Here is a 24,951-nt window from a genome sequence, read left to right on the forward strand (position 1 = left end):
GTTGCTTACCTGTAACTGATGTTCTTCGAGTGGCCATCTGTGCAGTCACACGACCCACCCGCCGGACCCGCTCAGTGTCAGTGAGTGGACACATTCATCGGTACCAAAAGTTTCCCATTTTTTCTTGGTACCGATCCCTTTTTTCCTATCTCATACTGAAATTTTTTCCACAAGGGGGCGCACATTAGGTCGTCAAAGACTGAACAAATGGCGGATGCTCCGCTCTTTATAGGCCATGGGGGAGGGGAGCGGAGCTTCCCGCCAAAAACCGTTAGCTGTCAATCTTCCGGCCAAAGGCATTGCGCAGGCGCAGAACCCATATGTGTGACTGCACAGATGGCCACTCGGAGAACATCAATTACAGGTAAGCAACCTGCTTTTCACTGGAAGAGTCCCAACACCCACTCCTCAGTTGTAACAGATAGGGTTGTAATCCTTCTGTTGTAAGGATAAAATGAAGAGGAGGATACACTTGCAAGCTACCATGGATTCCTTGCAAGAAGAAGAAAGTTGGGATTTAAATGTGATGTGATGGTGGTGGTGGTAGTGATGATGATACAAGATCTGAGGTGGGAGGCACCTGTCAGAAATTTCCAGAATTGCTTCTGACACCTCCTTGGCGTTGCTCTCACTAGATGATAGTTCTAGGCTGTGACAATTACCCAATTACAATTATTTTCTAAGAATGAAATATAGCAAGCTCTGAAATACACAGGTAACTTAAACTATGTGGAGCTCTTTAGATAAAAATGAGACAACTTACTAAGTTACTCAAGCTGGCATTGAAGCAATATTGTGTTTACATCACAAGTGGTCTTACAAGGATGTCACCCAACAAGCTTTTAAAGTGCGGACAGAAGAAGTCTAATAGTTACTCTTTGCTTTTGATAGCAGCTAGTCTAACTGGCTGAGAATCTGGTTTTTTGAAACACTTTCTGTTAAACAGTCTTGTGTTATTTCTGGTTTTGTTATGGAAGTACTCTTAGAAAGAGTCTACTTGCACCTGAAAAGGAAACAAAAACTTGTTGTTCTGGACAGAGAAGCTTGTCTAAAGTGTGTTCCTTCATTTCAGATCTAATATTCAGTATTGCAGAAAAGTAATAGGTGGCATGATTTGGAATCCAGTTGTAAGGAGATCCTTATCTGCTGATCATCTAGAAACCAAAAGCCTGCCGTCTCGGTCTCCTCCAGTTACACCAAATTGGTAAAGCATTTTTTGGATCATTCACAAAAGGAGAGGGGTCAGAAGAACAAGATCACAGTCCAATGAGGCCCTATATTTCAGAACACGTAAACCACAGTCCTCTTTGGTTTTTGAACAAGGAAGGAATTATGCTCACTGAAAAGAGTGTGCTTAGCCTGTAAATGTATGCACAAACTGTTCTTCAGTGCCACTTCCCAGTCCCCTGCAGGCAGTAACCAACACAGAACTCTTCAGGGCTGTACTATTCCCATTTGCAGGCACTGAAGTAGGATGCAGCAGGCACCTGAGGCCAGATTCCCCTGAGATTTGCTGTGAGCACCTTGCATGCTGTGATTTGGCTGCCTTACAATGTGATTTTGAGACATTGACTGTGAACCTGAAGGTGTTTTCCACTGCCTTGCTCTTTTGCCAGTTCTCCCTCCACTTGAGACAACATGATCCCAGCTAAACATGATACAGAGAGGGAAACCAGTGACACCTTCAGAAGGGTGGTTGTCCTACCTCAGATGAGACATTACAACTTGAAGCCAATCTGTGACATCCATTTTTGCTGGCAGAAGAAATCTGCCTGTGTAGATTGAGGGCATGAAATACAAACCTAAGGCAAGCCTGGGCAGTACTCCTTTCTTAGTTTGCAGACTCTTCTGGAAAACCCAAAAGATGGTCAAATTTAAGAAGGAAGCTCTTTATGACAAGATAAGACCATCTGTGGAAATCCTTCCAAAGTCCTCTCCGCTGTCTCTCCAGATGTCAATAGCAAACTCAAATGTAGATTTATGCCTGTATCCTCAACACAGTGGGAAGGATCCCACGTGACTGTTTTTCCTCTCACTAAGTATGGTTGCTGAGAGGAATTCATATATGCCCCTACACCAATATATAGGTGCTTGAAACCTCCTTAAAGAGAGAGTTTTCCAGTTTTCTAAGGAACATTTTTTCCCCACAGCATCAGTTTATTTCTTTTTTCAGTAAATGGTGACTTTCTATCAGTTTAATTTTATGTTATAGTTTTGAATTTTATCTATATCTAATTATTATTTTCTGCCTTTTTTACTATTTTTGACTTTTTTACTATTTTACTAGGAAGGCAGGATATTTATTTAAAAGCTGTATTACATTACAAGTTGAGAACAATCCTTGTTCTTCATAGGGATGGATCAAATTCCTCCCTTGGAGTTTGGAGTCAGTACACTGACCTTTGAAAGGGGAGTTGGCATGGAGACAACTATACCAGCTTTCTTTCCAAGGTTGGGAAATCAATCTTGGAGTGGGTAGGGAGTATTCTGGTGGATAGGAAGAAGAGGATACCGGAGACACCAGGATAACATTTATCCTGAGTCTCCTCCAGCCTTCTTCCCTTCCACTCTGAAGAACTATTGCTAGATGACCTAAAAAGCCTGTCTAGCAAAAACTCAAAGACTGGAAAACAAAGAGGCAAAGATCACCTTTGCCGCTCAGTCCAGCATTGCATAGAAATGTTGTAAGCCTCTAAATCTGGGGACTTTCAAGGAGTGAGGGTGCAGTCCATAGGACTGTGCTCTGAACTGGATTGTACTTTGACCTCTTTGTATGAAAGAGCTCTAGTAAGGATACTTTTGGATGAAACTTTGATGGAAGTAATACATGTGGGCCAGTTGTAAAAAAAAAAAAGTGTTGATTTCAAATTGAAACAAAAATTGTTGAGCCCACTTCTATCTCCTTTGAGTAATAGAAAAATTAGATACATAGATGAAGTTAAAAGAACTGTTTTATCTATAAAATTGTGGAGCAGAATGAAATCATACTTGGAAATTAAAAGGAGATTAAATTGAGTCTACCTCCCCGGTTTGAACTTTTTCAAACTTGATCAATTATCACAGAATAACTTAAACCAATGCTAAGACTTATGACAGAACTTACGCAAATGGGGCGGCATATAAGCTCTCCAAATAAAATAAAATAAATAAAATAAAATAAATAAAATAAAATAAAACTTGAACAGGTAATAATGAGTGCAGGAATTTTTTCAGCTTCAGAGCCTTGTAAAGATAAAACTAGAAAGTGCTTTCTCAAACCTATCTACTATACTCTTGTGTAAAACATACATTCACAGATTTAATTTACCTGCTTTTTTTGCAATGCTTACTTGGGAGTAAACCCCACAGTAGGAAGTCATAGCGCTTGATCCTGAGGAATAATTGCAGAGTTAATCTGTTTCTTGTATAAATATACTGGGGAAGGAGTAGGAAGAAAGTCAAGATAACGAATTTTAAATATTTTTTGGAAAGTAATATAGTAATTCCATGAAAGGAAGAAGCTTTAGCTTGCATGTTAGGATATGGTATACTTAATATTTTAAATATTTCTTAAAAAGAATCTGACTCCTGAATCCTGTGTTTGTTAAGGAGAAGTCCCAGACTGCGCCATGAGATTCGTAGACCACCACATTCATCTGTAGACAATCTAGCAAATGAGATTTCCTACATAACAGAAACAGAAGATGTCTTTTATACCTATAAAGTTTCCCCAGCTTCAAAGGGTAGTGATTCAGAGTTGTCACAGAACCACAGCCCAGGGAGAAGGTAAATACCTCTACAAGCAATGTGATTTATTTCAGTGATACTTTGCATTAATAATAGGTAGCATAATAAACAGGATGATATAAATGAAGAATCATGTATGGGAGTAGCTGCTGCAGCTTGATGGAATTTAGTGGCTGGGTGTGAATAACTTTTAATATTGTGGGTTTCTTCCAGCATCACAGAATAATTATGTGTGTTAAGTTAGAAGGAAGAAGTGAAAACTTGGTGGGTTGGGTCCAAATATAATCACAGATTGAGTTGGCCCATTGAAATCTTTACCTTGACTAAGTAAGTTCCCATTGACTTCTGGGGTCTACTCTAAGTATGACTAAATTTGGATCCAGTGTAGTGTATTCTTTGTTACTTAGAGTAATTTCTTTTAGGAAGAGGAATGAAGCCCAAGTAATAAGTGCTATAAACCTGAATTGCTTAGAAAAACCCTTATGTCATATGATATTCAGTTATATTTCTCTACATCTGATGAGTTAAAGACTAATAATGAAATTCTAAAAAAAGAACTGTTAAAGTGTACTTTACATTCAACATGAAAAGAATGAATGAATTTGTCATTAACTTTATACTTTGAGGTCAGTTTGACTATTAATATTGCTCTTAATTTATTTTTTTCTTAATCAAGGAATATATTGGAAAATAATTCAGCACAGAATCCATCATCCCAAACAGTCAATGGAGTTGGCAACCTTTCTGGGTCTTCTCCTTTGGATGGAACAGATAAGCAATTTTTAGAAACAAATGAACATGCTAGAAAAGGACTTTTAATTGATGATTCTAATCAGTACTACTTTGATAAGGTATGAAAAAGATAAAACAGGAAAATAGTCCACATTGTACAGTGCTAGTTGTGATAACCACGAATGCAAAATACAATGGCTTCCTGTTGGCGTATACAAGTTTACAGGAAAATTTCTTGGTGCTTTGTTTCTGTATGAAGCTTTTTAGTTTAGGCATTGCTGGTTTCTTAATTTAGTGATTCCATGCATAGATTAGATTCACTCATGATTATTTGACTAAATCAAACCATCACATCTAAATCCCATTAAAATCAAAATGAAAAGTTATGTCAATGACATGTTATGAATTTCAGTCAGACTTAAGGGTGGCTAACTTAATCTGGATCCAAGACAATATTTTACAGTACTGTATTTTTCTGTGTATAAGAAGCCCCCATGTATAGGATGCCGCCCACTTTTCTTACCGATCTCCAAGTGAGCAAGCTGCACCTCGCTGCTTCCCCATATGGGTGCCCATGCCTGTCTCCACCCCAAGTGCACCCACACCTGCGCCTGCTTCCCCCCCGAGTGCACCCACAACAGCATCCTCTCCCCTGAGCGTGCCCGCACCCACCTCTCTCCCTGAGTGCCTGCGATCGTGCCAGTCCCCACCCCCACAAGCACACCTGCGGTTCTCTGTTCAGCCCCTCGTGTATAAGACACCCTTCCATTTTTAGGTAAATATTTTAAAGAAAAAGTACTGTCTTATACATGGAAAAATACAGTAAGTCATGCGAGATCTCTGTTAGGGGCTGAGGGCATCAGGTTTAGGTTGAGTAATTCTTAAGGGATGAAATATTTTCATTTGCCCATAGATAAGAAAGTGTAAGTAGTTCATGAACGAACAGTGAAACATGCCCCTTTGACTGACAATGGGAGGAGATTACACACCAAAGACATTTATTGAAGGTCAGCTAGGATGTGAGTTAGTGTGGGGAATGAAGTGTTTGCTTTCAAAGGAGAGTAGAGATATACAGGACATAAGAAAAACCTGGTGGAATGGAGAGAAGCAGTGGGATAGAAACTGTGTAGGGGGATAAGGAAGGGTATACTGGGACTAGTATCATATACATGAAAAGAGAGTATAGTGTTAAACTAGAAACTGCAGTACTGGCAAACTCCTTTAATTGCTGTAAGTGACAATAGCAGACCCCAAAATAAGTATTGGGAGTATGTTATTGTCCTATTTACCAAAATGCTGAGGGTAGTCTTGAAAAGGTGAGTGAAATTAGGGAGACATTCAAAGTATAGTAATGGCTGACTTCATTTACTCTCACAATGACGTGTCATGACAAAGAGGTAACCTTTGTGTACCTTTTTATTTACCCACTATTTTAAGGATTAGGAATTTTAATTGGTTTTAAATATTTACAATCACATTTTGTTTTTGTTGCTATTATGTATGTTGTTATTTATTATTATTTATTGCTTTATTTATTGTTTTAATTCTTGTAAACCATTCTGAAATGATTTTCGTATAGGATTGGGTAGAAATATTTTAAATAAATACATAACTCTGCCTAAGAATAGATGGTCATGAAATATACCTGAGGAAATTTTGTCCTGGATTTAATCATAAGTAGTGTCAAGGATCTAGTGCCTGATGTGAGTGTTGTTAAACCAAATGGAAATATTGACCATATGCTTCCAAATGCCAAGAAAGTTCAACACAATCATATTTGACTTCGAAGAAGGCAACTTCTCTAAAATTAGGGAATTCATATAAAAGAGATTGGAAAAAAGTTGAGAAAGTGAAATATTTCTGGAGTGTTTCTCAAATGTAGTCATCTAGAATGTATACTGCAGATCAGGAAAGGTAGCACAAAGTGCAAGAGGTCACCAATATAATTATCAGATTGAGATAATGATTTCTACTGAACCAGTATTTGTATTTATTTATTTATTTATTTATTTATTTAAAACATTTCTATGCCGCCCCATCGCAATAAGCCTCGGGGTGGCTCACAACATCAAAAAAGTCAACCATACATTAAAACCCCCAATACAATAAACCTTCCAGTACAATAAAACCTCAATAAAACCTCAATGCATTCTCAGCTAAAAAAAAAAAAAAACCCTAGTTAAATAAATAAATTAACCATTAAAATAAGTTTTAAATAAAAAGGCCTTAGCCTGGCGCCAAAAAGCAAATAACAACGGCGCCAGGTGGGCCTCCCTGGGGAGCGCATTCCATAAATGGGGCACCACTGCCGAGAAAGCCCTCCTCCAGGTACTCACCCTCCTGATGTCATTCACAGATGGTTCCCGGAGAAGGGCATCTGCTGTTGACCTCAAGGGGTGGGAGGGCATATATGGGAGTAAGCGTTCCGTTAAGTATCCAGGTCCCAAGCCATTGAGGGCTTTATAGGTCATAACCAATACCTTGAATCGGGCCCGGACTTCAATCAGGAGCCAGTGGAGCTGACGGAGAACTGGGGCTATATGAGAACAACGCCCAGTCCCCGTCAGCAACCTGGCAGCTCTATTCTGCACCAATTGAAGTATCTGGACCGTCTTCAAGGGTAGCCCCACGTAGAGCGTGTTACAGAAATCTTATTGGGAAGTTACCAGCGCATGTGTCACTGTCGCCAGGCAGTCATTGTCTAGGAAGGGACGCAGCTGATGGATCAGCCGAAGCTGAAGGAAGGTGCTCCTCGCCACCGCCGTCACCTGGGCTTCCAGAGACAGCTCCAGGTCGAGGAGCACTCCTAAGCTGCGAACCCTGTCCCTCAGAGGGAGTGCAACCCCATTTAGGACAAGGCCCAAGTCCCCCATCCCAAGGTCCGAGCCGCCCGCCAACAGGACCTCCGTCTTGTCTGGATTGAGCTTCAGTTTATTGGCCCTCATCCAGCCCATTACCTCGACCAGGTTAGCACAGCCACTGCCTCACCTGGATTGGTGGAAAACGAGAGGTAGAGCTGGGTATCATCAGCGTACTGATGATTCCTCAGCCCACACCTCCTGATGACCTCTCCCAGTGGTTTCGTGTAGATGTTAAAGAGCAAAGGGGACAAAATGGACTCCTGCGGAACTCCATGGCATAGCTGCCATGGTGCAGAGCCATAGTCCCCCAGCACCACCTTCTGAAATCGGCCATTGAGGTAGGAGCGGAACCACCGCCACGCGGTGCCTCCAACTCCCAATCCCACCAGCCTATTCAGAAGGATACCATGGTCGATGTTATCGAAAGCCTCTGAGAGGTCCAGGAGAACTAACAGGGACGCACTCCCCCTGTCTCTCTCCCTGCACAGGTCATCGTACAGGGCGACCAAGGCAGATTCAGTGCCATACCCAGGTCTGAAGCCGGACTGAAATGGGTCCAGATAATCAGTTTCATCCAAGAGTGCTTGGAGTTGTCCCACCACCACCCACTCTAGTACCTTGCCCAGGAATGGGATGTTGGCCACCGGTCTATAATTGGTGGCCACCTCTGGATCCAGGGATGCCTTCTTTAGGACTGGCCGGACTACCGCCTCCTTTAAAGGGGCAGGTACCTGGCCGTCTCTTAAAGAGGCGTTGACCACCTCCAGGATCCAGGTCCCAATCCCGTCCTTGGCTTTCTTAGGTAGCCAAGATGGGCATGGGTCTAGTAAGCAAGTGGTAGGACATACTTGTCCAAGCACCTTGTCCACATCATCAGGCTGCAACAACTGAAATTCATCCATTAATTGTGGACTCAACGGCATCGATGGCAACTCCCTAGCGAAATCTGATTCAATAGCAGAGTCAAACTCGTGGCGAATCTGAGCGATTTTCTCCCTGAAATGCTTGGCAAAGTCGTCACAGCGGGCCTTCAAGGGTGGCACCAGATCTCTCTTCGGGCCCGGATGTAACAGCCACTGCACCACCCAAAAGAGCTCCGCCAGACGGCATTGTGAAGAGGCAATGGAAACGGAGAAGAATTTCTTCTTCGCCATCCTCACCGCCACAGCATAGGCCCGATAATGGGCTCTCAAGTGTGTTCGATTAGACTCACCCTGTGATCTCCTCCACCTACTCTCTAGACATCTCCCAACCTGCTTCATCGCCTGTAATTCAGGCGTATACCAAGGAGATGAACGGGCTCTGCCAGGTGGGAGAGGACGCTTGGGAGTGATCATGTCTATAGCCCTGGTCATCTCCTCATTCCACAGTTCAACCAGGGCATCAACAGGATCACCAGCCTTGTCAACCGGAAAATCCCCCAGAGCTTCCAGGAATCCATCAGGATCCATCTGGCTCCAGGGGCGGACCAATACAATCGGGTCCGCACCCTTGCAGAGGGAAAGGCTGCTCTCGAGCTGAAACCTTGTGAGGAAGTGATCTGACCATGACAAGGGCATCAAACTTAAATTCCTTACCCTCAGATCACCCTCTTCCTGCCCCGTCGAGAAAACCATGTTCCATGTTCATGGGTCGGGCCTATGACGTGTTGAGACAGCCCCATGGCCATCATGGAGGCCATGGAGTCCTGAGCCGCCCCGTTAGAACCGTCTCAGCATGGAAGTTGAAGTCCCCCAGGACCAACATCCTGGGAGTCTTCAACACCAGGTCCGAGATGATCTCCGTCAGCTCAGGTGGGGAATCTGTTGGGCAGAAGGGTTCACGGTACACCAACAGAATCCCCAATCTGTCTCGGTCACCCAACACCAAGTGGAGGCACTCTAGCCCCAGTCTTGAGAGGACAGGAAGCCCCACAAGGGAAATAGAAGCTCAATAGACCAGAGCGACCCCCCCTCCCCTCCAGGTGTGGTCGGTGCTGGACCAGGTACCCGGGCGGGCACAATTGTGAGAGGGAGACATTCCCCTCCTCACCCACCCAAGTCTCTGTTATGCAAGCCAGGTCGGCCCTCTCATCCATGATCAAATCATGGATGAGTGATACCTTATTTTGGACCGACCTGGCATTAAGCAACAGCACCGACAGGCCTGGGGGGCAGTTGACAAGTCTACCTGGAACCCGCTGGCTGGGGGAATAACCAGAAAGAGGGACAAGTGTTAACCATCTGTCCCTCCTTCTTCTATGCAGACCCGTTAGACCCCCAATGCCATAACGTACATTGTCCATCACCACCCCAATGGCGGCGGCCCCGCACTCCCGAGGCAACATCCTAATAAGCACGAGAATGCACCAAATTAAAAACCAATTAAAAACAAACTAAAACCCCAACTAAGCCACAGCCAGAGCCCCTGGCCAGCCCAGTCCCCTGCTCGGCCCCCGAACAGCTCCCAAACGGCGGCGACCGCCCTTAGGCTGTCGTCCTTCGGCTGCCGGCGCTTTGTGGCCGGCAGGACTCCTCCCTGTGCCCCGCCTCTTCCCAGCACATCTCTCACCCGTGCCAAGGGAAGCAGGTCGGAGCCGGGCCCTGCGCCGATGGTCCTGGCCTCTAGGCCGGCGGCATCGCTGCCAGTGGCAGCGGAGTTGGTCCAGGAGGGCGGCGCGGCGCGGGCTCCGGGCAGCACAGATGGAGGTGGGTCTGTCCAGCACACAGGTTCCTCCCGGCAGGCTGGCCTGTCCGCCGCCGGCGCTTTGTGGCCGGCAGGGCTCCTCCCCATGCCTCACCTCTTCCCAGCGCATCTCTCACCCGCACCGAGGGAAGCAGGCCGAAGCCGGGCCCTGGGCCGATGGTCCTGGCCTCTAGGCTGGCAGCATTGGAGCCGGCGGCAGCGGAGTTGGTCCGGGTGGGCGGCGTGGGCTCTGGGCGGTGCAGATGGCGGTGGGTCTGTCAGGCGCGCAGGTTCCTCCTGGCAGGCCGGCCCGTCCGCCGCTGGTGCTTTGTGGCCGGCAGGGCTCCTCCCCGTGCCCTGCCTCTTCCCAGCGCAAATGCAAATTAACTGTTGTTTTCCTTCTGCTTAACTGTTGGAGTAGCTTAGCTTCCTCATGTTAGGACAGGTTGACAGAGAAAGGGATTCAGTGACAGTGATTTATGGATGCAGATTAGGTACACAAACCACACTTGCAAGGTCATATATTTTCACTGGGACCTCAAGCTGGAGACAGGACTTACTGGTGGCAAGGCAAAGTCCTGGTACATGCCACTGTACTGCCTCTTACTTTAATGATCTTCAACAAAAGCTGTTTTCCAGCATAGGGCCTAGACTTTGGGAATTATGGTATTCTAATGATTCTATCATGGGTTTTCTGTAATGTGCTAATACATGGCTTTTTGGCTCCTATCATCTTTGGAACAGCAACATTGGCTTATACCGTAGGCATTTTGAACTTGCAAATAAAATCACGCAAGTTTGTGTCTTTCTGACATTGGTTGTGCATGTCCTACTTCAGAAACTACTTAGCTGTCCATGAGTGAGCATTACATTTGCACAGGGTTTGTATGTTTAAAATGCACCATGAGTAAGTCCCAAAAGTATCAGTTTGTAGACTTGATTATATCAGTTGTGTTGTTCAGCATTACCTATATATGCTTGTGTTCAAACATTAGGCTGACATGTGAGATGCTTAATGGTCAGGAAGTCACAGTCTTGCTTTCCCACCAAAGGAAGGCAGGAGGTAATTTGAACTAGCTTATAGCTGCAGGGTTTACTTTATTATACAATTCAAATGTCTGTTTTCACTGTCTTCTAGAATGACATTATTGATGGCGACTTGCTTTTAATACACATTTTGCCAGATGAAGATGGGAAATTTGGGTTTAATCTGAAGGTAAAATTCTCTGATAAAATAACCTTGATGATCAAATATGTCTGAAAACAAAATGGTCTTCGATTACTAGGATTATTTTCATTGGCCAGAATACCCTGGCTGCATCTGTTATACAATGTGTGAATAGTAATTATGGGAGAAATTGGCCTCCAGGGATGAAAATCTGATTAAGAAAGTGGTGATCATGCCAACAACAAGGTGAAGCAATAATGTACAAATGTTAAATTAATCAGTGAAATAATTTTCTAATGGGAGCTGAAATTAGGGATGAACAAATTTTGACAGATGTTGATAGTGTTTTGTGCAAAATTCTGTAAGTATTTTGTCGTAGCATGAACTTTCACATTTGTCTCACATTTTGCTTTAAGTGAAAGTCATTACTGACAGTGGTTGAGATAAGGATTATTTTATTCACAGATACTTGTGCTGCTCTCACAGCTTAAAGGAACAGTAAAATGGAAGTACAATACAGTTGCTTTTATTGTGTTTTCACACAGAAAAGTGTTAGTATAGTTGTGTACTCACTGCCTAAATTGTATTAGTTTTAGTCTCAAATAATCATAATCCTTCCATAATACGGGCAATATCCAAGGCCTTCCTTGTGCTCCAGTGATTTTCGGGAAGGGAATATAAGTTTGCAGCCTAAATCTATTTATCATTATTTTTGGCATAATATTTTAGGGTGGTATTGACCAGAAGATGCCTCTAGTTGTGTCCAGAATAATCCCAGGCTCTCCTGTAAGTATAGTTGTTTTTAAAGATCTTCTTTGTTTTTCTTTATTAAATATATTTCATATTGAGGTAGAAATGCAAGATTTCTTTTGGCTGACAGGTTTGAAAATACTGATGATATTTTCCCCTCCCCTCCCCCTTCTTGGCTTTATGGCAGTCTGATAAGTGCATTCCAAAACTGCTTGAAGGTGACCAGATAGTATTAATCAATGGACGAGACATCTCTGAACACACTCATGACCAAGTGGTGATGTTTATAAAAGCCAGCAGAGAGTCACACACGAGAGAGCTTGTGCTTCTGATCAGGCGGAAAGGTAACTAATGCATACTGCATTGGCATTGAAAAGTAGACTTACTGTATTTAAGAGTCTTAATAAATATGATTGACATTCTATCTGTATATTGGAAACTTCCTTCCCTTGCAGGTCATTCTTAAATTTCTCTGAAGAGTCAGCTGACCTACTGAAATCACACAGTTTAGATAGCTAACAATGGTCTTTGCTTTTATCTTTATTAGATTGAGAGAGAAAATGATTTTAGAATTTTGCATAGAAACAATTAAAATTGTACCCATTAAATAATAATGGTATTTTGTATTAGATTTGCATGTTAATATTAAAATTGGGGCAGATGAAGAGCCATGAGTACAGCTCATGTCTCTGCTGTCTACATTTGCCCTGCTGATCCTGGCCAATGTCCTGAAAGATGCCTCTTTAGCAAAGGTTGTGGCCACCTTCTAGCTTTTATTTATTTATTTAGAATATTTATATGCTGTCCTTTTGCAGAGCCTCAGGATGGCTTACTTAAATAAATAAGAATAATAATTGACAAATAAGCTAGCTATTGTATCCATATGCAGGGTTGGGTAGAAATCACAGATAGGAAGACTGGGTTGCTTAAATGGAGTTCTAGAATTGTCATTTGTGCAGTCTCATGGCCCACCCTCCTCTGCTGCACGTATCATTGTGCATCTGTTTTCACTTTGTGTTTGTATAACTGTTGTGTTGGCCAGAGTGAAACTCAGTGAAAAGGTGGAAACTATGACGTCTGATGATTAGGGAGTGGATTTGTGGGACCCAAAAAAAGCCCTAGTGTAGCTGCAGGGGTTTTTTTAAATGGACTTTGCATAGATGTGGAACCTATGTGTGACTGTACAGATGAACACCCAAAGAACTAGAGTTACAAGTAACTCTGTCACCTTTGGGCTGGGTGGGAAATTTTAAGTCAGGAGAACCAGAATTCTCTTCTTGCAGTAGCAATTCTTTAGCAAAACTGTCCTCCAGTTTTGACTATGAAAACTGCACCGGCCTGTATTGGATATCATGGTTATCCAAACCATACTCTTCATGCACAGGTTCTATTTCTCATGCTGATTTTTCTCTAGCCATGGATTGCTGTTACATCCACATTGACAAACCACAGATAGTACCATGTCTTGAAGCCAGCATTTGCAAACTCATTTCATTATAATTCCAAGCTACAATTTCCAGGTGAGACCTTGGGGTTAAATGTTTTAAATTGTCTTCTTAAAACAAGGACCTAAAATCTGTGTCCAGATAATGTTAGCAGAAGTGATTTAATTTTTCTTTACTATACAAGATTACACATAAAAGTGGTTAGCTGGGTTAGCCCTTAGGCAAGAAACCTTTCTAAAGGAAATAACGTGGAAAAACTTATAAACAATTTATAAGACTATAAATTGAAGGGGAAAAGCTGCTCCATTTTCAGCTATATGCCTCTTAGAAATGAATTCATTAGCCTTCTAGGAGACTGCAATGTATCAAGATACTTATCCCAAAAACTTTCTTTCTCCCATAGTAGGATAAGATTTCAGGAGATTGTCTGGCAAGAAAGGAAGGTTGCATCTTAAAAGAGAAAACTGTGTCACACTCCCATGGAGTTAATAGTTGAACTGAGGAAGAGTTGGTCTTACTCCTCCAGTATATAGTTTTCCTGTCTCAGAATGTTTGCTTTGGTGTTCTCCAACATAATTTCTTTCAAAGGGTTTCCTAAGTGATCTGTTCTATCTCAGGTCCTTATTTTTGTACATGTAAACAAAACCTGTACCTTTTTGTCTTTAAAAAATCATTTTATTTCATGTTCATGTTGGATATATCTAAACATTGTCTCTTGAAGAATATTTGTCTTTGCATCTTTCAGTTGTCAGGCCATTTATTGAGTGCAAATCCGAGGATGAAGCTGATAGCTTTAAATTTCCAGAAACAATTCTTCCCACCTGTTTGGAGTATGGTGAGACCCTTGAGGAATCAATGGAACAACTGAAGAAAGGACTAGAAAGTGGAACAGTCCTAATTCAGTTTGAGGTAACCAGCCATCAGAGTATTGAGTTTAATTTGAATCTGACCCTTCTTGACTAGATCCAAAGAAAGCAGGCAGGCTTCTGGCTGCTCTCTTTTTCCAGCTGTTCTATATGCCTGATCATTATGCTTCAGTTAATAGCCTTGCCGAAAATGGAAACTTCAGTGTTCCAGAAGTGTACATCCAAGTGCCTTCTTTTTGACAAGTGGTGTGTCAGGTCTACTAAAGAAGTATTTTAACTGATGACTCTACAATATTGCTTAGATTTTCTAAGTAAGCAGAAATTGCAATGGATTATTTTTATATGCAATATAATGTTGGTTCATCTGCATTAAGGATGCAATTTTAGTAATACTTAGCTATGCTAGAGTACAAACAATCTTAAACTTCTAAAATACAGCTGCAAAAAAAATTGTGTATTATTAACAATTAGTTAGCTTAGCTTTCTTCTTCACAGACTCTGTTGTTGCACACATTCATTCTGTGCCTGCCCAGAGCCTCATCTTGGAACTTTCTCAAGCTACCCTAGCTTTCTTGCCTTCTTCAGTACATATGGTCAACTGAGTGTGGTTCCTGCCTTCCCGCTCTGTTCCTTTTGACTGCTGTATCATTGCTAGAAACTTTTTATTTCCTTAGCTTTAGATAGTCAAAAAAAGACAACAGCTTTCTCCCTTGACCAGAGAGAACATTCCAAGGCTCTTTGGAAAGTTGCTCTTCCCCTGGAAGTTGGCCAAGTCAAGACTTCTACTGTTTTACACACCTCGTGGCACTGCTCAATGTCAACTCAGTCTATCACCTTGTTAGCAACTGATCCTACAGAGCTAGCAGTCATTTAGCAATCACTGGTCTCTGGCTTGCCCATGACCCCAGCTGACATAGCAATATATTGCTTTTCAGAGTTACCTCTTCAGTCCATCTTGTGCGCCTTCTGCTACCTTGCTTCTTTATCTGTGGACAAAGTGGGTCTTGTCTCTGCCTCCTAAGGTACCTAAATCCAAGCTGTCCTTGTCAAACCCAACACCAATAGGAAGATAGAGGGATGGACAGGCAGAGTAAATGTTTTCATACCAGGTGTCTTACCACTACCCCCTTCTGTAGAAGCTCTTCCTACTTCCTTACAGAAATATCTGTGTTTCTGTTGTGAGCTGGCCCGACTTTGTTGCGAAGGGGGGGCAGCATAAAAATGTTTTAAATAAATAAATAAATATCATCCTCTCGCTGACATCACCTCCTCCCTTTCTGAAGAAGTTCCCTTTTGGCTTCACCATTGCTTAGTCTCGTGAAACCTGTACCTCTTACTCATCCACTGGCGGTTGAGGAGATCCACATCAGAAGATGGTAACTTTGATTGATCTCATTCCAATATTGGAGTGACCCAAGAAATTGATGCCACTACTTCCCTGACAGTCACTTTGCCGTGTATGACATTTTCCCAATGTGAAACGGTCATCCCCAAGGCGATAGTAACCTAAGGAATAGCTCTTTCATGATTTTGAATATGGAGGGGATTCATCTTAGAGCATGGGTCCTCAAACTACGGCCTGCAGGCTGGATCCGGCCTGCCATGCCCATTTATCCAGCCCGCCATAGCTTGCCATGTGCATGCATGGCAAGGTGCCGGCTTGCTCACAAGGAGATTGTTTTGGACTCACTCAGAGAAAAGGATCTCATTGTGAGTGAGCCGGCGCCTTGCTGGGAAATCTTTTTCTCTGAGTGAGTCCAAAACGATCTCCTTGAGAGCAAGCTGGCACCAGCTTGCTCGCAAGGAGATCGTTTTGGACTTGTTGGGAGAAAATGATCTCTGCACATGCATGCCCCTGCCTTTCTGCATGCACGTGTGCGCACATGTACATGCCCCCCCTCCGGCCCACAGCCCCCCTGTCTGCACCACCTTGGCAGCCACGCCCATCCCTGGCACCTTTCAACTGGCCCCCTATTCAAAAAGTTTGAGGACCCCTGGCTTAGAGGGACCGATCGTATTGATGGGTTCATAACTCCCCTTTCCTGTATTCTTCAGATAGATTCAGTCTGGAAACAGAATCCCTCCACCAGTAGTGCATCATGTTCCTTTTGTCACTATGCCTGTTGTGGCAGCAGACTGCCCCCACTTATGGTGAATGTCTTACTGAAAACTCAATTTTGCCTGTATTTTTTCCTCATCATAGCTGAAGATTCATTTATTCATTTTGAATGTTTGGAGAGCTCTAGCATTTTATGTGGACAGGACTGCAAACTTGAGAAAAAATTCCAAGCTGTTCCTTTGTTACATGTTTCTCTCTCCAGCAATTTGCTTATTAAATTGCTTCAGTATTAAGAACTGGGCAAATTTCTGGCTCCACAAAAGGTTCGTGCTCATTCCACTGGCATAGTCACTTCTTTAACAGCTTTCCTTAATGGGGTGTCAGTACCAGAGTTTTACTACATAGTAGTATTGTTGCAGCCCTCTTTATTCATCCAGCTCTACAGATGTGATGTTGAGGCTAGGATGGGTAGTTCTTTCACAAAAGCCATGATGTGCATGGTTTCGTGCTGCACCTGCCCCACGCCTATTCTGTGTGACTTCAAAAAGAGGATGATGAAGAACAATTGGTTATTTATTTATTTATTTATTTATTAGATTTATATCCTGCCTTACAAAGAACTCAAGGTGGCTCACATCATTCTCCTCCTCCTGCTTTCAGGTTGGGCTGAGTCACCCAGTTGGCTCCATGGCAAAGTGGGAACTAGAACCAGTTGCTTACTGGTTATTGTTCACTCTCTTGTAAATTAGTTCTTGTAAGTTAGAAGTTTCTGTTCTCTCTTGCTACTTCCTTATATAAGCTGCTGCATATGGATAATTGTGGACAGAGTCGGAAGATGGGCCACATCCAATTGAGAGTGTGTACTGAAAGTAAACCAAAACATGAATCTTGCTTGGCTTTGTACAGGTGGAGAACCAGTTAGAGTTCATTTTTGAAGAATTTTATTTATTTGAAATACTTCTATACAGCTTAATATATTAAAATCCCTAAGCACTTTATATTGAAATATGACATAAAAAGAAAGAATAATAAAACATGAAAACAGTTAAGAGTGAGGGACTAGAGTTTGCAAAGAGCATGATGAGCTTCACAAGAACTGGGAAGAGGCTGTGCTTCCTTTTACTTCTGGTATCAACATTCTAAAATGCAACTGCCTTCCCAGACTTCCAGAGAATGCTCAGAATAAGGGTAGAGATGCAAGTCCTTTTTAAAAACAATCTAAAACACAATAGCACTTTCCTTCAGCTTCGGCTGATCCATCAGCTGCGTCCCTTCCTGGAGAACGACTGCCTGGCGACAGTGACACACGTGTTGATAACTTCCCGATTAGATTTCTGCAACGCGCTCTACATGGGGCTACCCTTGAAGACGGTCTGGATACTTCAATTGGTGCAGAATAATGCTGCTGATGGGGACTGGGTGTTGTTCTCATATAACCCCAGTTCTCCATCAGCTCCACTGGCCCCCAATTGAAGTCCGAGCCCGATTCAAGGTGTTGGTTATGACCTATAAAGCCCTCAACAGCTTGGGTCCTGGGTATCTAAAGGAACGCTTGCGCCCATATATGCCCTCCCACCCCTTGAGATCAGCAACGGATGCCCTTCTCCGGGAGCCCTCTGTGAATGATATTAGGAGGGTGAGTACCCGGAGGAGGGCTTTCTCAGCAGTGGCACCCCATCTATGGAATGCGCTCCCCAGAGAGATTTGCCTGGCACCATCATTTGTTTTTCAGTGCCAGGCTAAGACCTTTTTATTTAAAACTTATTTTAATTGTTAATTTATTGGTTATTTATAGGAGTTTAAATCTTTTAAGCTGAGATGCACTGGGTTTTAATATTTTTATTGTATAATTTGTTATATTTGTATATTTTGTTCCTGTTGTGAGCTGCCCCAAGGCTTTCTTGCTATGGGGGTGGCATAAAAATGTTTTAAATAAATAAATAGGTAACCTCCAATTGTTTGGCCTCCTATAATGTCACTTTTTAAAAAAAATTATTAAGATTTTTAAACTAATACTAAAGACATCAATCATCAAATACATTGGACGTACTGGGTCAGCCCCCTACTCATATTTTTTAACATTCTATAGTCATATTCAAATCCATTTATAATAACTTAAAAATATCTTTAAATCTAAGCCAAGTCCCGTTTCTCTAGCCAATAACAAAAAAAATCCCAAGTTTGATAGAAGTCAGTATCTTCTTTCTCCTTCAGTGATAAAGTCAATCTATCCATTTCTGCACAGTCCAGAATCTTTTTTAGAATCAGTTCCTTGGTGGGTAATTCCTCACTTTTCCAGTGTTGAGCAAATGCAATCCTCGCCGCAGTGATTACATGTAACATCAAATTCATTTCTTGTTTACTAATATCTTCCGGTATAATGCCTAATAAAAAAACTTCAGGTTTGAAAGCTAAGGGTTTTCGTAGCATTTCCTCAAGCCATTTATGTATTTTAATCCAATACTTTTTTCACATTGTCACAAGTCCACCACATATGGTAAAAAGTACCCATCATGTTTACATTTCCAACATCCATTTGACATATTTGGAAACATCTTAGCTAATTGATTTTTGATGTTTTACCATCTATAAAACATTTTATATAAATTTTCTTTATACGAAATTGCTAATGTTGAGAGCCAGTTAGAGTTACTGTACAGATGACCTTTCAAAGAACAAACTGTAGTTTTTTCTGTGAATAGCAATATTTGTACTCTGGATATTAAGATCACAATTCCAAAATAGTTCATATCCTTAAAAGTTGGCTAGTGATCAATGGCTGTTTATATCACAACTATAGTACATCTCACTTTTCAGACAGACTATATTTAATATTAAAAACCATGGTGAAAATCATGTTGCTTACCTGTAACTGTTGTTTTTAACTTTTACAACTTGTCAGATGTACTAAGTTTGTTCCCCTATATCCCCACATTCTCCTGTGAAACTAAAAATTTGAACTGGACAGTATATTTTAGCATTGGAATTCAACCAGTTAGATAAAATAGCCCTGCCATAGCAAAGCACTGGCATTGCGGCAAAAGACTAGCAGCTACAATATTGTGGATTGTGGTGTACGAACAAGGTCATTATTTCTGTCTTACATTGTACTAGATGTGTTCTATGTTGACTGGGGACAAAGTGAGACTGCTCATTTGTTCCTATTTGTCATTCTATGTATTGCATTTTTTAAAAATGTGTATTTTCGCATGTTAGTGTAAACTGGTATTGGCTAATGTGCTAATCCATTGTGCCATTCATAGTGTAGGCTCATTTACATAGATTGTATTCTCAGAAATGTTAGGAAATAGGGTATGAAAGAGGCTAGCTGGAGTGAAACTGTCTGCTGAAGAAAGGATATTTTCAAGGAGTACTATTAAGATAGTACCTGAGACACTGTAGCATTGCCCCGAGAAACTGTGAAGGGCAGGATACAAAAATTTTGAACAAACAAATATTACTTACACAATTAACGTATTTAATTCTTTTAATATAATACTATATCAGCTGCAGTGCCACACACTTAGGAGAATGTCTACTCACAAATCAAGTGTATTAAGCAAGGGGCCCAGCATACCTCAGTTGCAGGTTCAGTCATTTTTCTTGCTAGTTATTGATCTTGGTGTGATATCTGATGGCATATGATAGGACTTTTAATCTTCATCTCCACAAGAATAATGCTATGGAATATTTTATACCTGAAAGAATAGGTCCCAAACAAAGAAACAAAAGACATTTCAGTGGATATTTATTTATTTATATTTATTAGGATATTTTTAACCCTATACCAATTGTCTCTGGATGGCTTACAATATGATAAATACCTAATAAATACAACAATCAATAACAAGATAAAATACGACTGAGGATGTTAATAAAACCTGACTGAAATATTTAAACTTTAAAATATTGGGTAAATCAAAAGGTCTTAACCTGATGCCAAAAAGCATATAATGACGGCGCCAGGCAGACCTCTCTAGGGAGCACATTCCATAGCTGGGGTGTCACCGCAGAGAAAGCCCTCCTCTGAGTATTCCGTCTCCTAATCTCCTTCAAAGAGGGTTCCTGGGGGAGGGCCTCTGCTGCCAATTTTAAGGGGCAGGAGGGTGTATAGGGAAAAAGATGTTCCTTTAGGTATCCTAGTTCCAAGCAGTTTAGGGCTTTATACGTCAATACCAGCACCTTAAATTGGGCCTGGACTTCAATGGGGAGCCAGTGTAGCTGATAGAGGACCGGTGTAACATGAGAATAGTGACCAGCCCCTGACAGCAATCTGGCTGCTCTGCTTTGAACCGATTGAAGTATCTGGACTGTCTTCAAGGACAGCCCCACATAGAGCATGTTACAATCGTCCAACCAGGAGGTTGTCAGAGCATGTGACACTGTTGCTAGGCAGTGCTTGTCCAGGTAAGGATGCAGCTGATGGATCAGCCGAAGCTGAAGGAAAGCACTCCTCGCCACCACTTGACCTCATTTTGAAGCTAAGATTCTTAGCTGAATCCTCCAGTGAACAGAATTAAATCAATTGAGGGGAAGCTTGGCCATGATTTTTAAAGTAAATAGGGCAAATTATTGTTATGCAGAGAAAAGCACTGTTTGTAAGTAGGACAAGCACAGTTATGAAAATTTTATTGTCTTGCATAGCCTTAGGAAGGATTAAACCTTAAATTACTTATACTTGCTGAGGCATGTTGGCCTGAGGTCAAAAAATGACCCCATATATGACTAATGCTGTTTTTTTCACTGCACGATGCTGTCTTGCAGTGTTCTGTTGTAACTTTTTAACCTGTTTTAAATTGTTTTACAATTTGGTATGTAAATAAAAACAATACAAAATCTTTTTGTTGTATTTTTGGCTATAATTTTTGTGAACTGCCCATGTACCTTTGGCTATTTGGTGGTATAGTAGTGAGAATGAATCAATGAACGAGTGAGGATCAATAATAAAGGGCCTATGGGGAGGAAGTTAGAGTGTTGAACCTGGGAGATCTAGGTTCTAGTTCCTACTTGGCCATGAAGCTCACTGGGTGACTTTGGGCCAGTCACTCATTTTCAGCCTAACCTGCCTCATATGATGGTTGTTGTGAGGATAAAATGGAGCTATGTAGACCACCTTGGGTACCTCACAAGAGGAAAAAGGCAAAATATAAATAAAATGTTTTTGTTGCTTTGTCTTGGATACTCTCTTTATGAATTGACCTGTTCCTTTTTTAAAAAAATCAAAATATCTTGTTGGTGATATTTTAATTGCATGCCTAAAAAGCCACAACTTGTGTCAATTGGTCAGTCATTTAGTCTTTCAGTTTCTGTATTGTAAAATAATTCTGCCTATGTTTAGCTGCATTGAATGTAAATGTTAAGGTCTTGATCTTACAAAAGGAATTATATTTCTGTTCAGCAACTTTATAGGAAAAAGCCAGGATTAACTGTTACTTCTGCAAAGCTACCTCAGAATATGGACAAAAATCGGTACAAAGATGTTCTGCCATGTGAGTATTATGTTTCTCTTGGTTATAATTTCCTTTAATGCCAGACAGAGATGATTCCATACACTTGTAAGTTTGAAAGCAAAACAGAAACACTCAAATGTAAGGTGGCATTTATATATTTAAGATACTCTCTAATGTGCAAAAGTACATTAGTTTATAATTTTAAATTGTTCTTTGAAACAGCCTGGTAAATTGCTGTAGATATAGAGAACAATTTTGCTATGAGATGTTGAGGGTTTCAGTTGAAGCTGGGAGAGAAAAATTAAGGGAGTGTGAGGAATTTGGCCTGCTTGGATCAGGACTGGGAAGGATGTTCATGTTTAAAAAGCACCCAAGAGTATAGGGTGAAGTACATCTTTTTTCTTTGCCAGTATTCCTGCAGCTCAAGGGAGGCTGATATCCTTGCCCAGGAAGAGGGCAACTCCATGCCTCTGTATGGTTCATTGGGGCAGGGTTCAACAAGGCTTTTTCCTCAGGTTATTTTCAGTGGTCACCTGAACATTACAGTAATAGGCTTATCTCTGGAGTTTCAGGGAGGAAAATCCCAACTACCATCTCAGCTGAGTCTATCAAGATCAAGTTTTATTCTCTTTTGATTTCTGGGTATATCAATTAAATGACTTCAGACTTTGAACATGAGCACATTTGGTTGTGGGTTCCTATCTTACTTCATTTCCATAAAATGGCTCTGCATTGGTGAAATGTGTTCTTGTCCATCCTGTAAGTCAATATATATTTTCTTGGGTTTGTTTTCCTTGAAGAGAGTTTCTTATGTCTCTTTTGTGCAGTATTTCCCCTCCTTTCTGTGATTTAAAAATTTGTACTACTTTTATATTTCTTCAAGAAAGGTAATATTTTTGCAACATAATTATTGTTTTTCATTTTTTTCTCCCATCAGATGATAAAACCCGAGTAATATTAAAGGGAAATGATGATTATATAAATGCAAATTATGTGAATGTAAGTAACACAGGCAATTTTTGAATTTAAAAATAAAGTAATTTTTAAAAGATTATTAAATGTAGTAGTAGCAGAATTGTTCAGCAATGCTTCATATATACAATACTATTGCTAATAGTCTAGGAATAATCTAAATGTGGATCACATTTATCTAAGACATTTGTATGACTTCTTATAATACTTTATAGGGGGCTTACAATCAGTATCATAAAATACTTTACATACAAAATATATTAGCCATAAAATCAAAAGAAATGTAAAATATGATAATAAAATCATGGCCCTGAAAATTAAACACAGAATTTTAAAACAGAAGCCCAGACTACATGATTTATTTTTTCAAAAATCCACAGGAATGGTGCCAATTGAACAGTTTTCTGAGCAAGATGTTGCATAACCAAAAGGCATTTTCGCTGGTATTCACCCACTCCAGTTCATGCCCTCAGAGCAGCTTTTAACCTAAAATTATTGGAAAGCAATGCATTTCCCATATAATCTCTTCTGTATCAGATTCATCTGAAGTCCAAGCCAAATCAGCCCTCTTCAGACATTTCGGGGGCCTCCCAGGATGAAGCAGACATCCTTTTCAAGCAACCAGAATTGAAGCTGGGCTTTAAGTGATACCCCAGCAGGAGGGAATCACTAGCTGCTCTTCCACATAGAGCACTGCACCATTCCTCCTGAAACACTGCCGTTTTCTTACTGAGGGCCAATTTTGTTTTATCTACCATTTTCAGAAGAATGGTCCAGAAAGAATATAGATGGATACTTAATACATTTTAGGGTAGCCTCAAAATGTAAAATCTGGTCTGGTTTGTCTCATTTCCTCTGAAACTTGGTAGGCTCAACCCACCCCCAAAAGGGGTAATTATCCTTGAACATTTCATCCTGTGAAGAAATAAAACAAGTTTTTAGTTATTAGTAATATCCTTTTTTAAACAAAAATTGAAATGGAAAGGCATGTGCACAAAAACCACTTCACATTTTTAAAGAGATTTGGCAGGCATAATCCTTTCCTAATGAGCTAATAAGCTTGCAAATTTCACCCATGTGATAAACAGGGAAAAGTTATAGTCATTTAGGTTTCTTAGTTTGGCTTCATTACATTCTTCTGACAATCACAGATGTCTTTTTCAAAAACTAGTTCTTTCAAAATATATCAAACACCTGTAAGAGAAAGGAGGACATCAATCATTTACATGACATCGATCTGACGGAGGCATCTTACACCACAACCTTGTGGCTGGGGTACAAAAACAGAGATAATTGGCCCCAGCTTTTCCTGTACCTCAGCTGCTTATCACTTGCTTTCAGAAAAATGTGAAATGTATAAATATCTTCCTGTTACAGCAACAGTCTCTTATCCTGTAGTACTCTACAAATATTCTCCTGTCTCATTTGCCTCCATTGGTCAAAACTGGGGGTGGAACCAAATAATGCAGAATCTTGAGGCAAATCTCCTTGTCAATATGGCCCCTGTCTTTCCTGGATGGTGGAGGGACTTAACTTAAGCTCCTGTCACATCAAAGCTGATGGCACCTCATAATAATTAGGCTATGCCCTATTTTTCTCTATAGGCCCTTGTTAGTGCAAGTTTATGAAAAAAAAAAAACTTTTCTGGCTGTTAGCGAGAAAGACATCTGTTCATCATTACTGTACTTATTTTAAATTACTTTAAAATTTACATTCTTTGGACAGATTTTATCTAGTTGTTTCTTCTTCATGGTCTTTGCATCACACATATGGGCATTGCACCTGCACAGAGCCTGTTGTTGGGAAGCTTAGGTGTAGACCTAAGCATTCACTGGGCAGGAACCAAGCCATTCCTCCATTTGCCAAGGCTATTCATCTGCTAAGGTGGCCAGACTAAAGGAGACCCACTATCCTAACAGAGACTGGCCAACTGAGTCACTAAAACCATTTGTCTGGCAAAGGTAATTGCAGGCCTCCTCCTCACAGTGCAGCCTAAGATCCATTCAACGTGAAAGTTAGCCACATCCATGGCCCTCCTTGCTTGGGATTTCCCACAAGATGCAGAGGGGTCATGTGGTCCATGTCCTCAGCATTCATCAAACATTACAGGCTGGATGTTTGTGCAAGGGCAATACTGCATCCTCCAGTGACTCCATCCTTCACCAGGTAAACTTGTGGCTTAATGTATAATGCTTAACATATATAGACTCTATACCTCTAGTGCAGGGGTCTCAAACTCTACTTATCTGGGGGCCGCT

General features: G+C 41.2%; 1 protein-coding gene across 9 annotated transcripts in view; it reads left to right on the forward strand.

Moving 5' to 3' along the window:
• The window catches only part of PTPN3 (protein tyrosine phosphatase non-receptor type 3), a 136,231-nt gene that overhangs the window by 64,095 nt on the left and 47,185 nt on the right, over positions 1 to 24,951 (forward strand). For 7 of the 9 annotated variants that reach the window (XM_044452310.1, XM_044452302.1, XM_044452319.1 and 4 more), the window contains 10 exons: positions 1,073 to 1,204; positions 3,589 to 3,765; positions 4,403 to 4,577; positions 11,122 to 11,199; positions 11,881 to 11,937; positions 12,089 to 12,245; positions 14,092 to 14,255; positions 15,148 to 15,234; positions 21,670 to 21,760; positions 22,659 to 22,720. In XM_044452310.1, the coding sequence (XP_044308245.1) occupies positions 1,073 to 1,204; positions 3,589 to 3,765; positions 4,403 to 4,577; positions 11,122 to 11,199; positions 11,881 to 11,937; positions 12,089 to 12,245; positions 14,092 to 14,255; positions 15,148 to 15,234; positions 21,670 to 21,760; positions 22,659 to 22,720 (1,180 nt within the window). The remainder of the gene's footprint in view (positions 1 to 1,072; positions 1,205 to 3,588; positions 3,766 to 4,402; positions 4,578 to 11,121; positions 11,200 to 11,880; positions 11,938 to 12,088; positions 12,246 to 14,091; positions 14,256 to 15,147; positions 15,235 to 21,669; positions 21,761 to 22,658; positions 22,721 to 24,951) is intronic. The other 2 variants (XM_044452295.1, XM_044452365.1) reach the window with 2 other exon arrangements.

This window comes from Varanus komodoensis, unplaced genomic scaffold (genome assembly GCF_004798865.1).
Source record: "Varanus komodoensis strain SLA01 unplaced genomic scaffold, ASM479886v1 scaffold10, whole genome shotgun sequence".
NCBI lineage: Eukaryota > Metazoa > Chordata > Lepidosauria > Squamata > Varanidae > Varanus > Varanus komodoensis.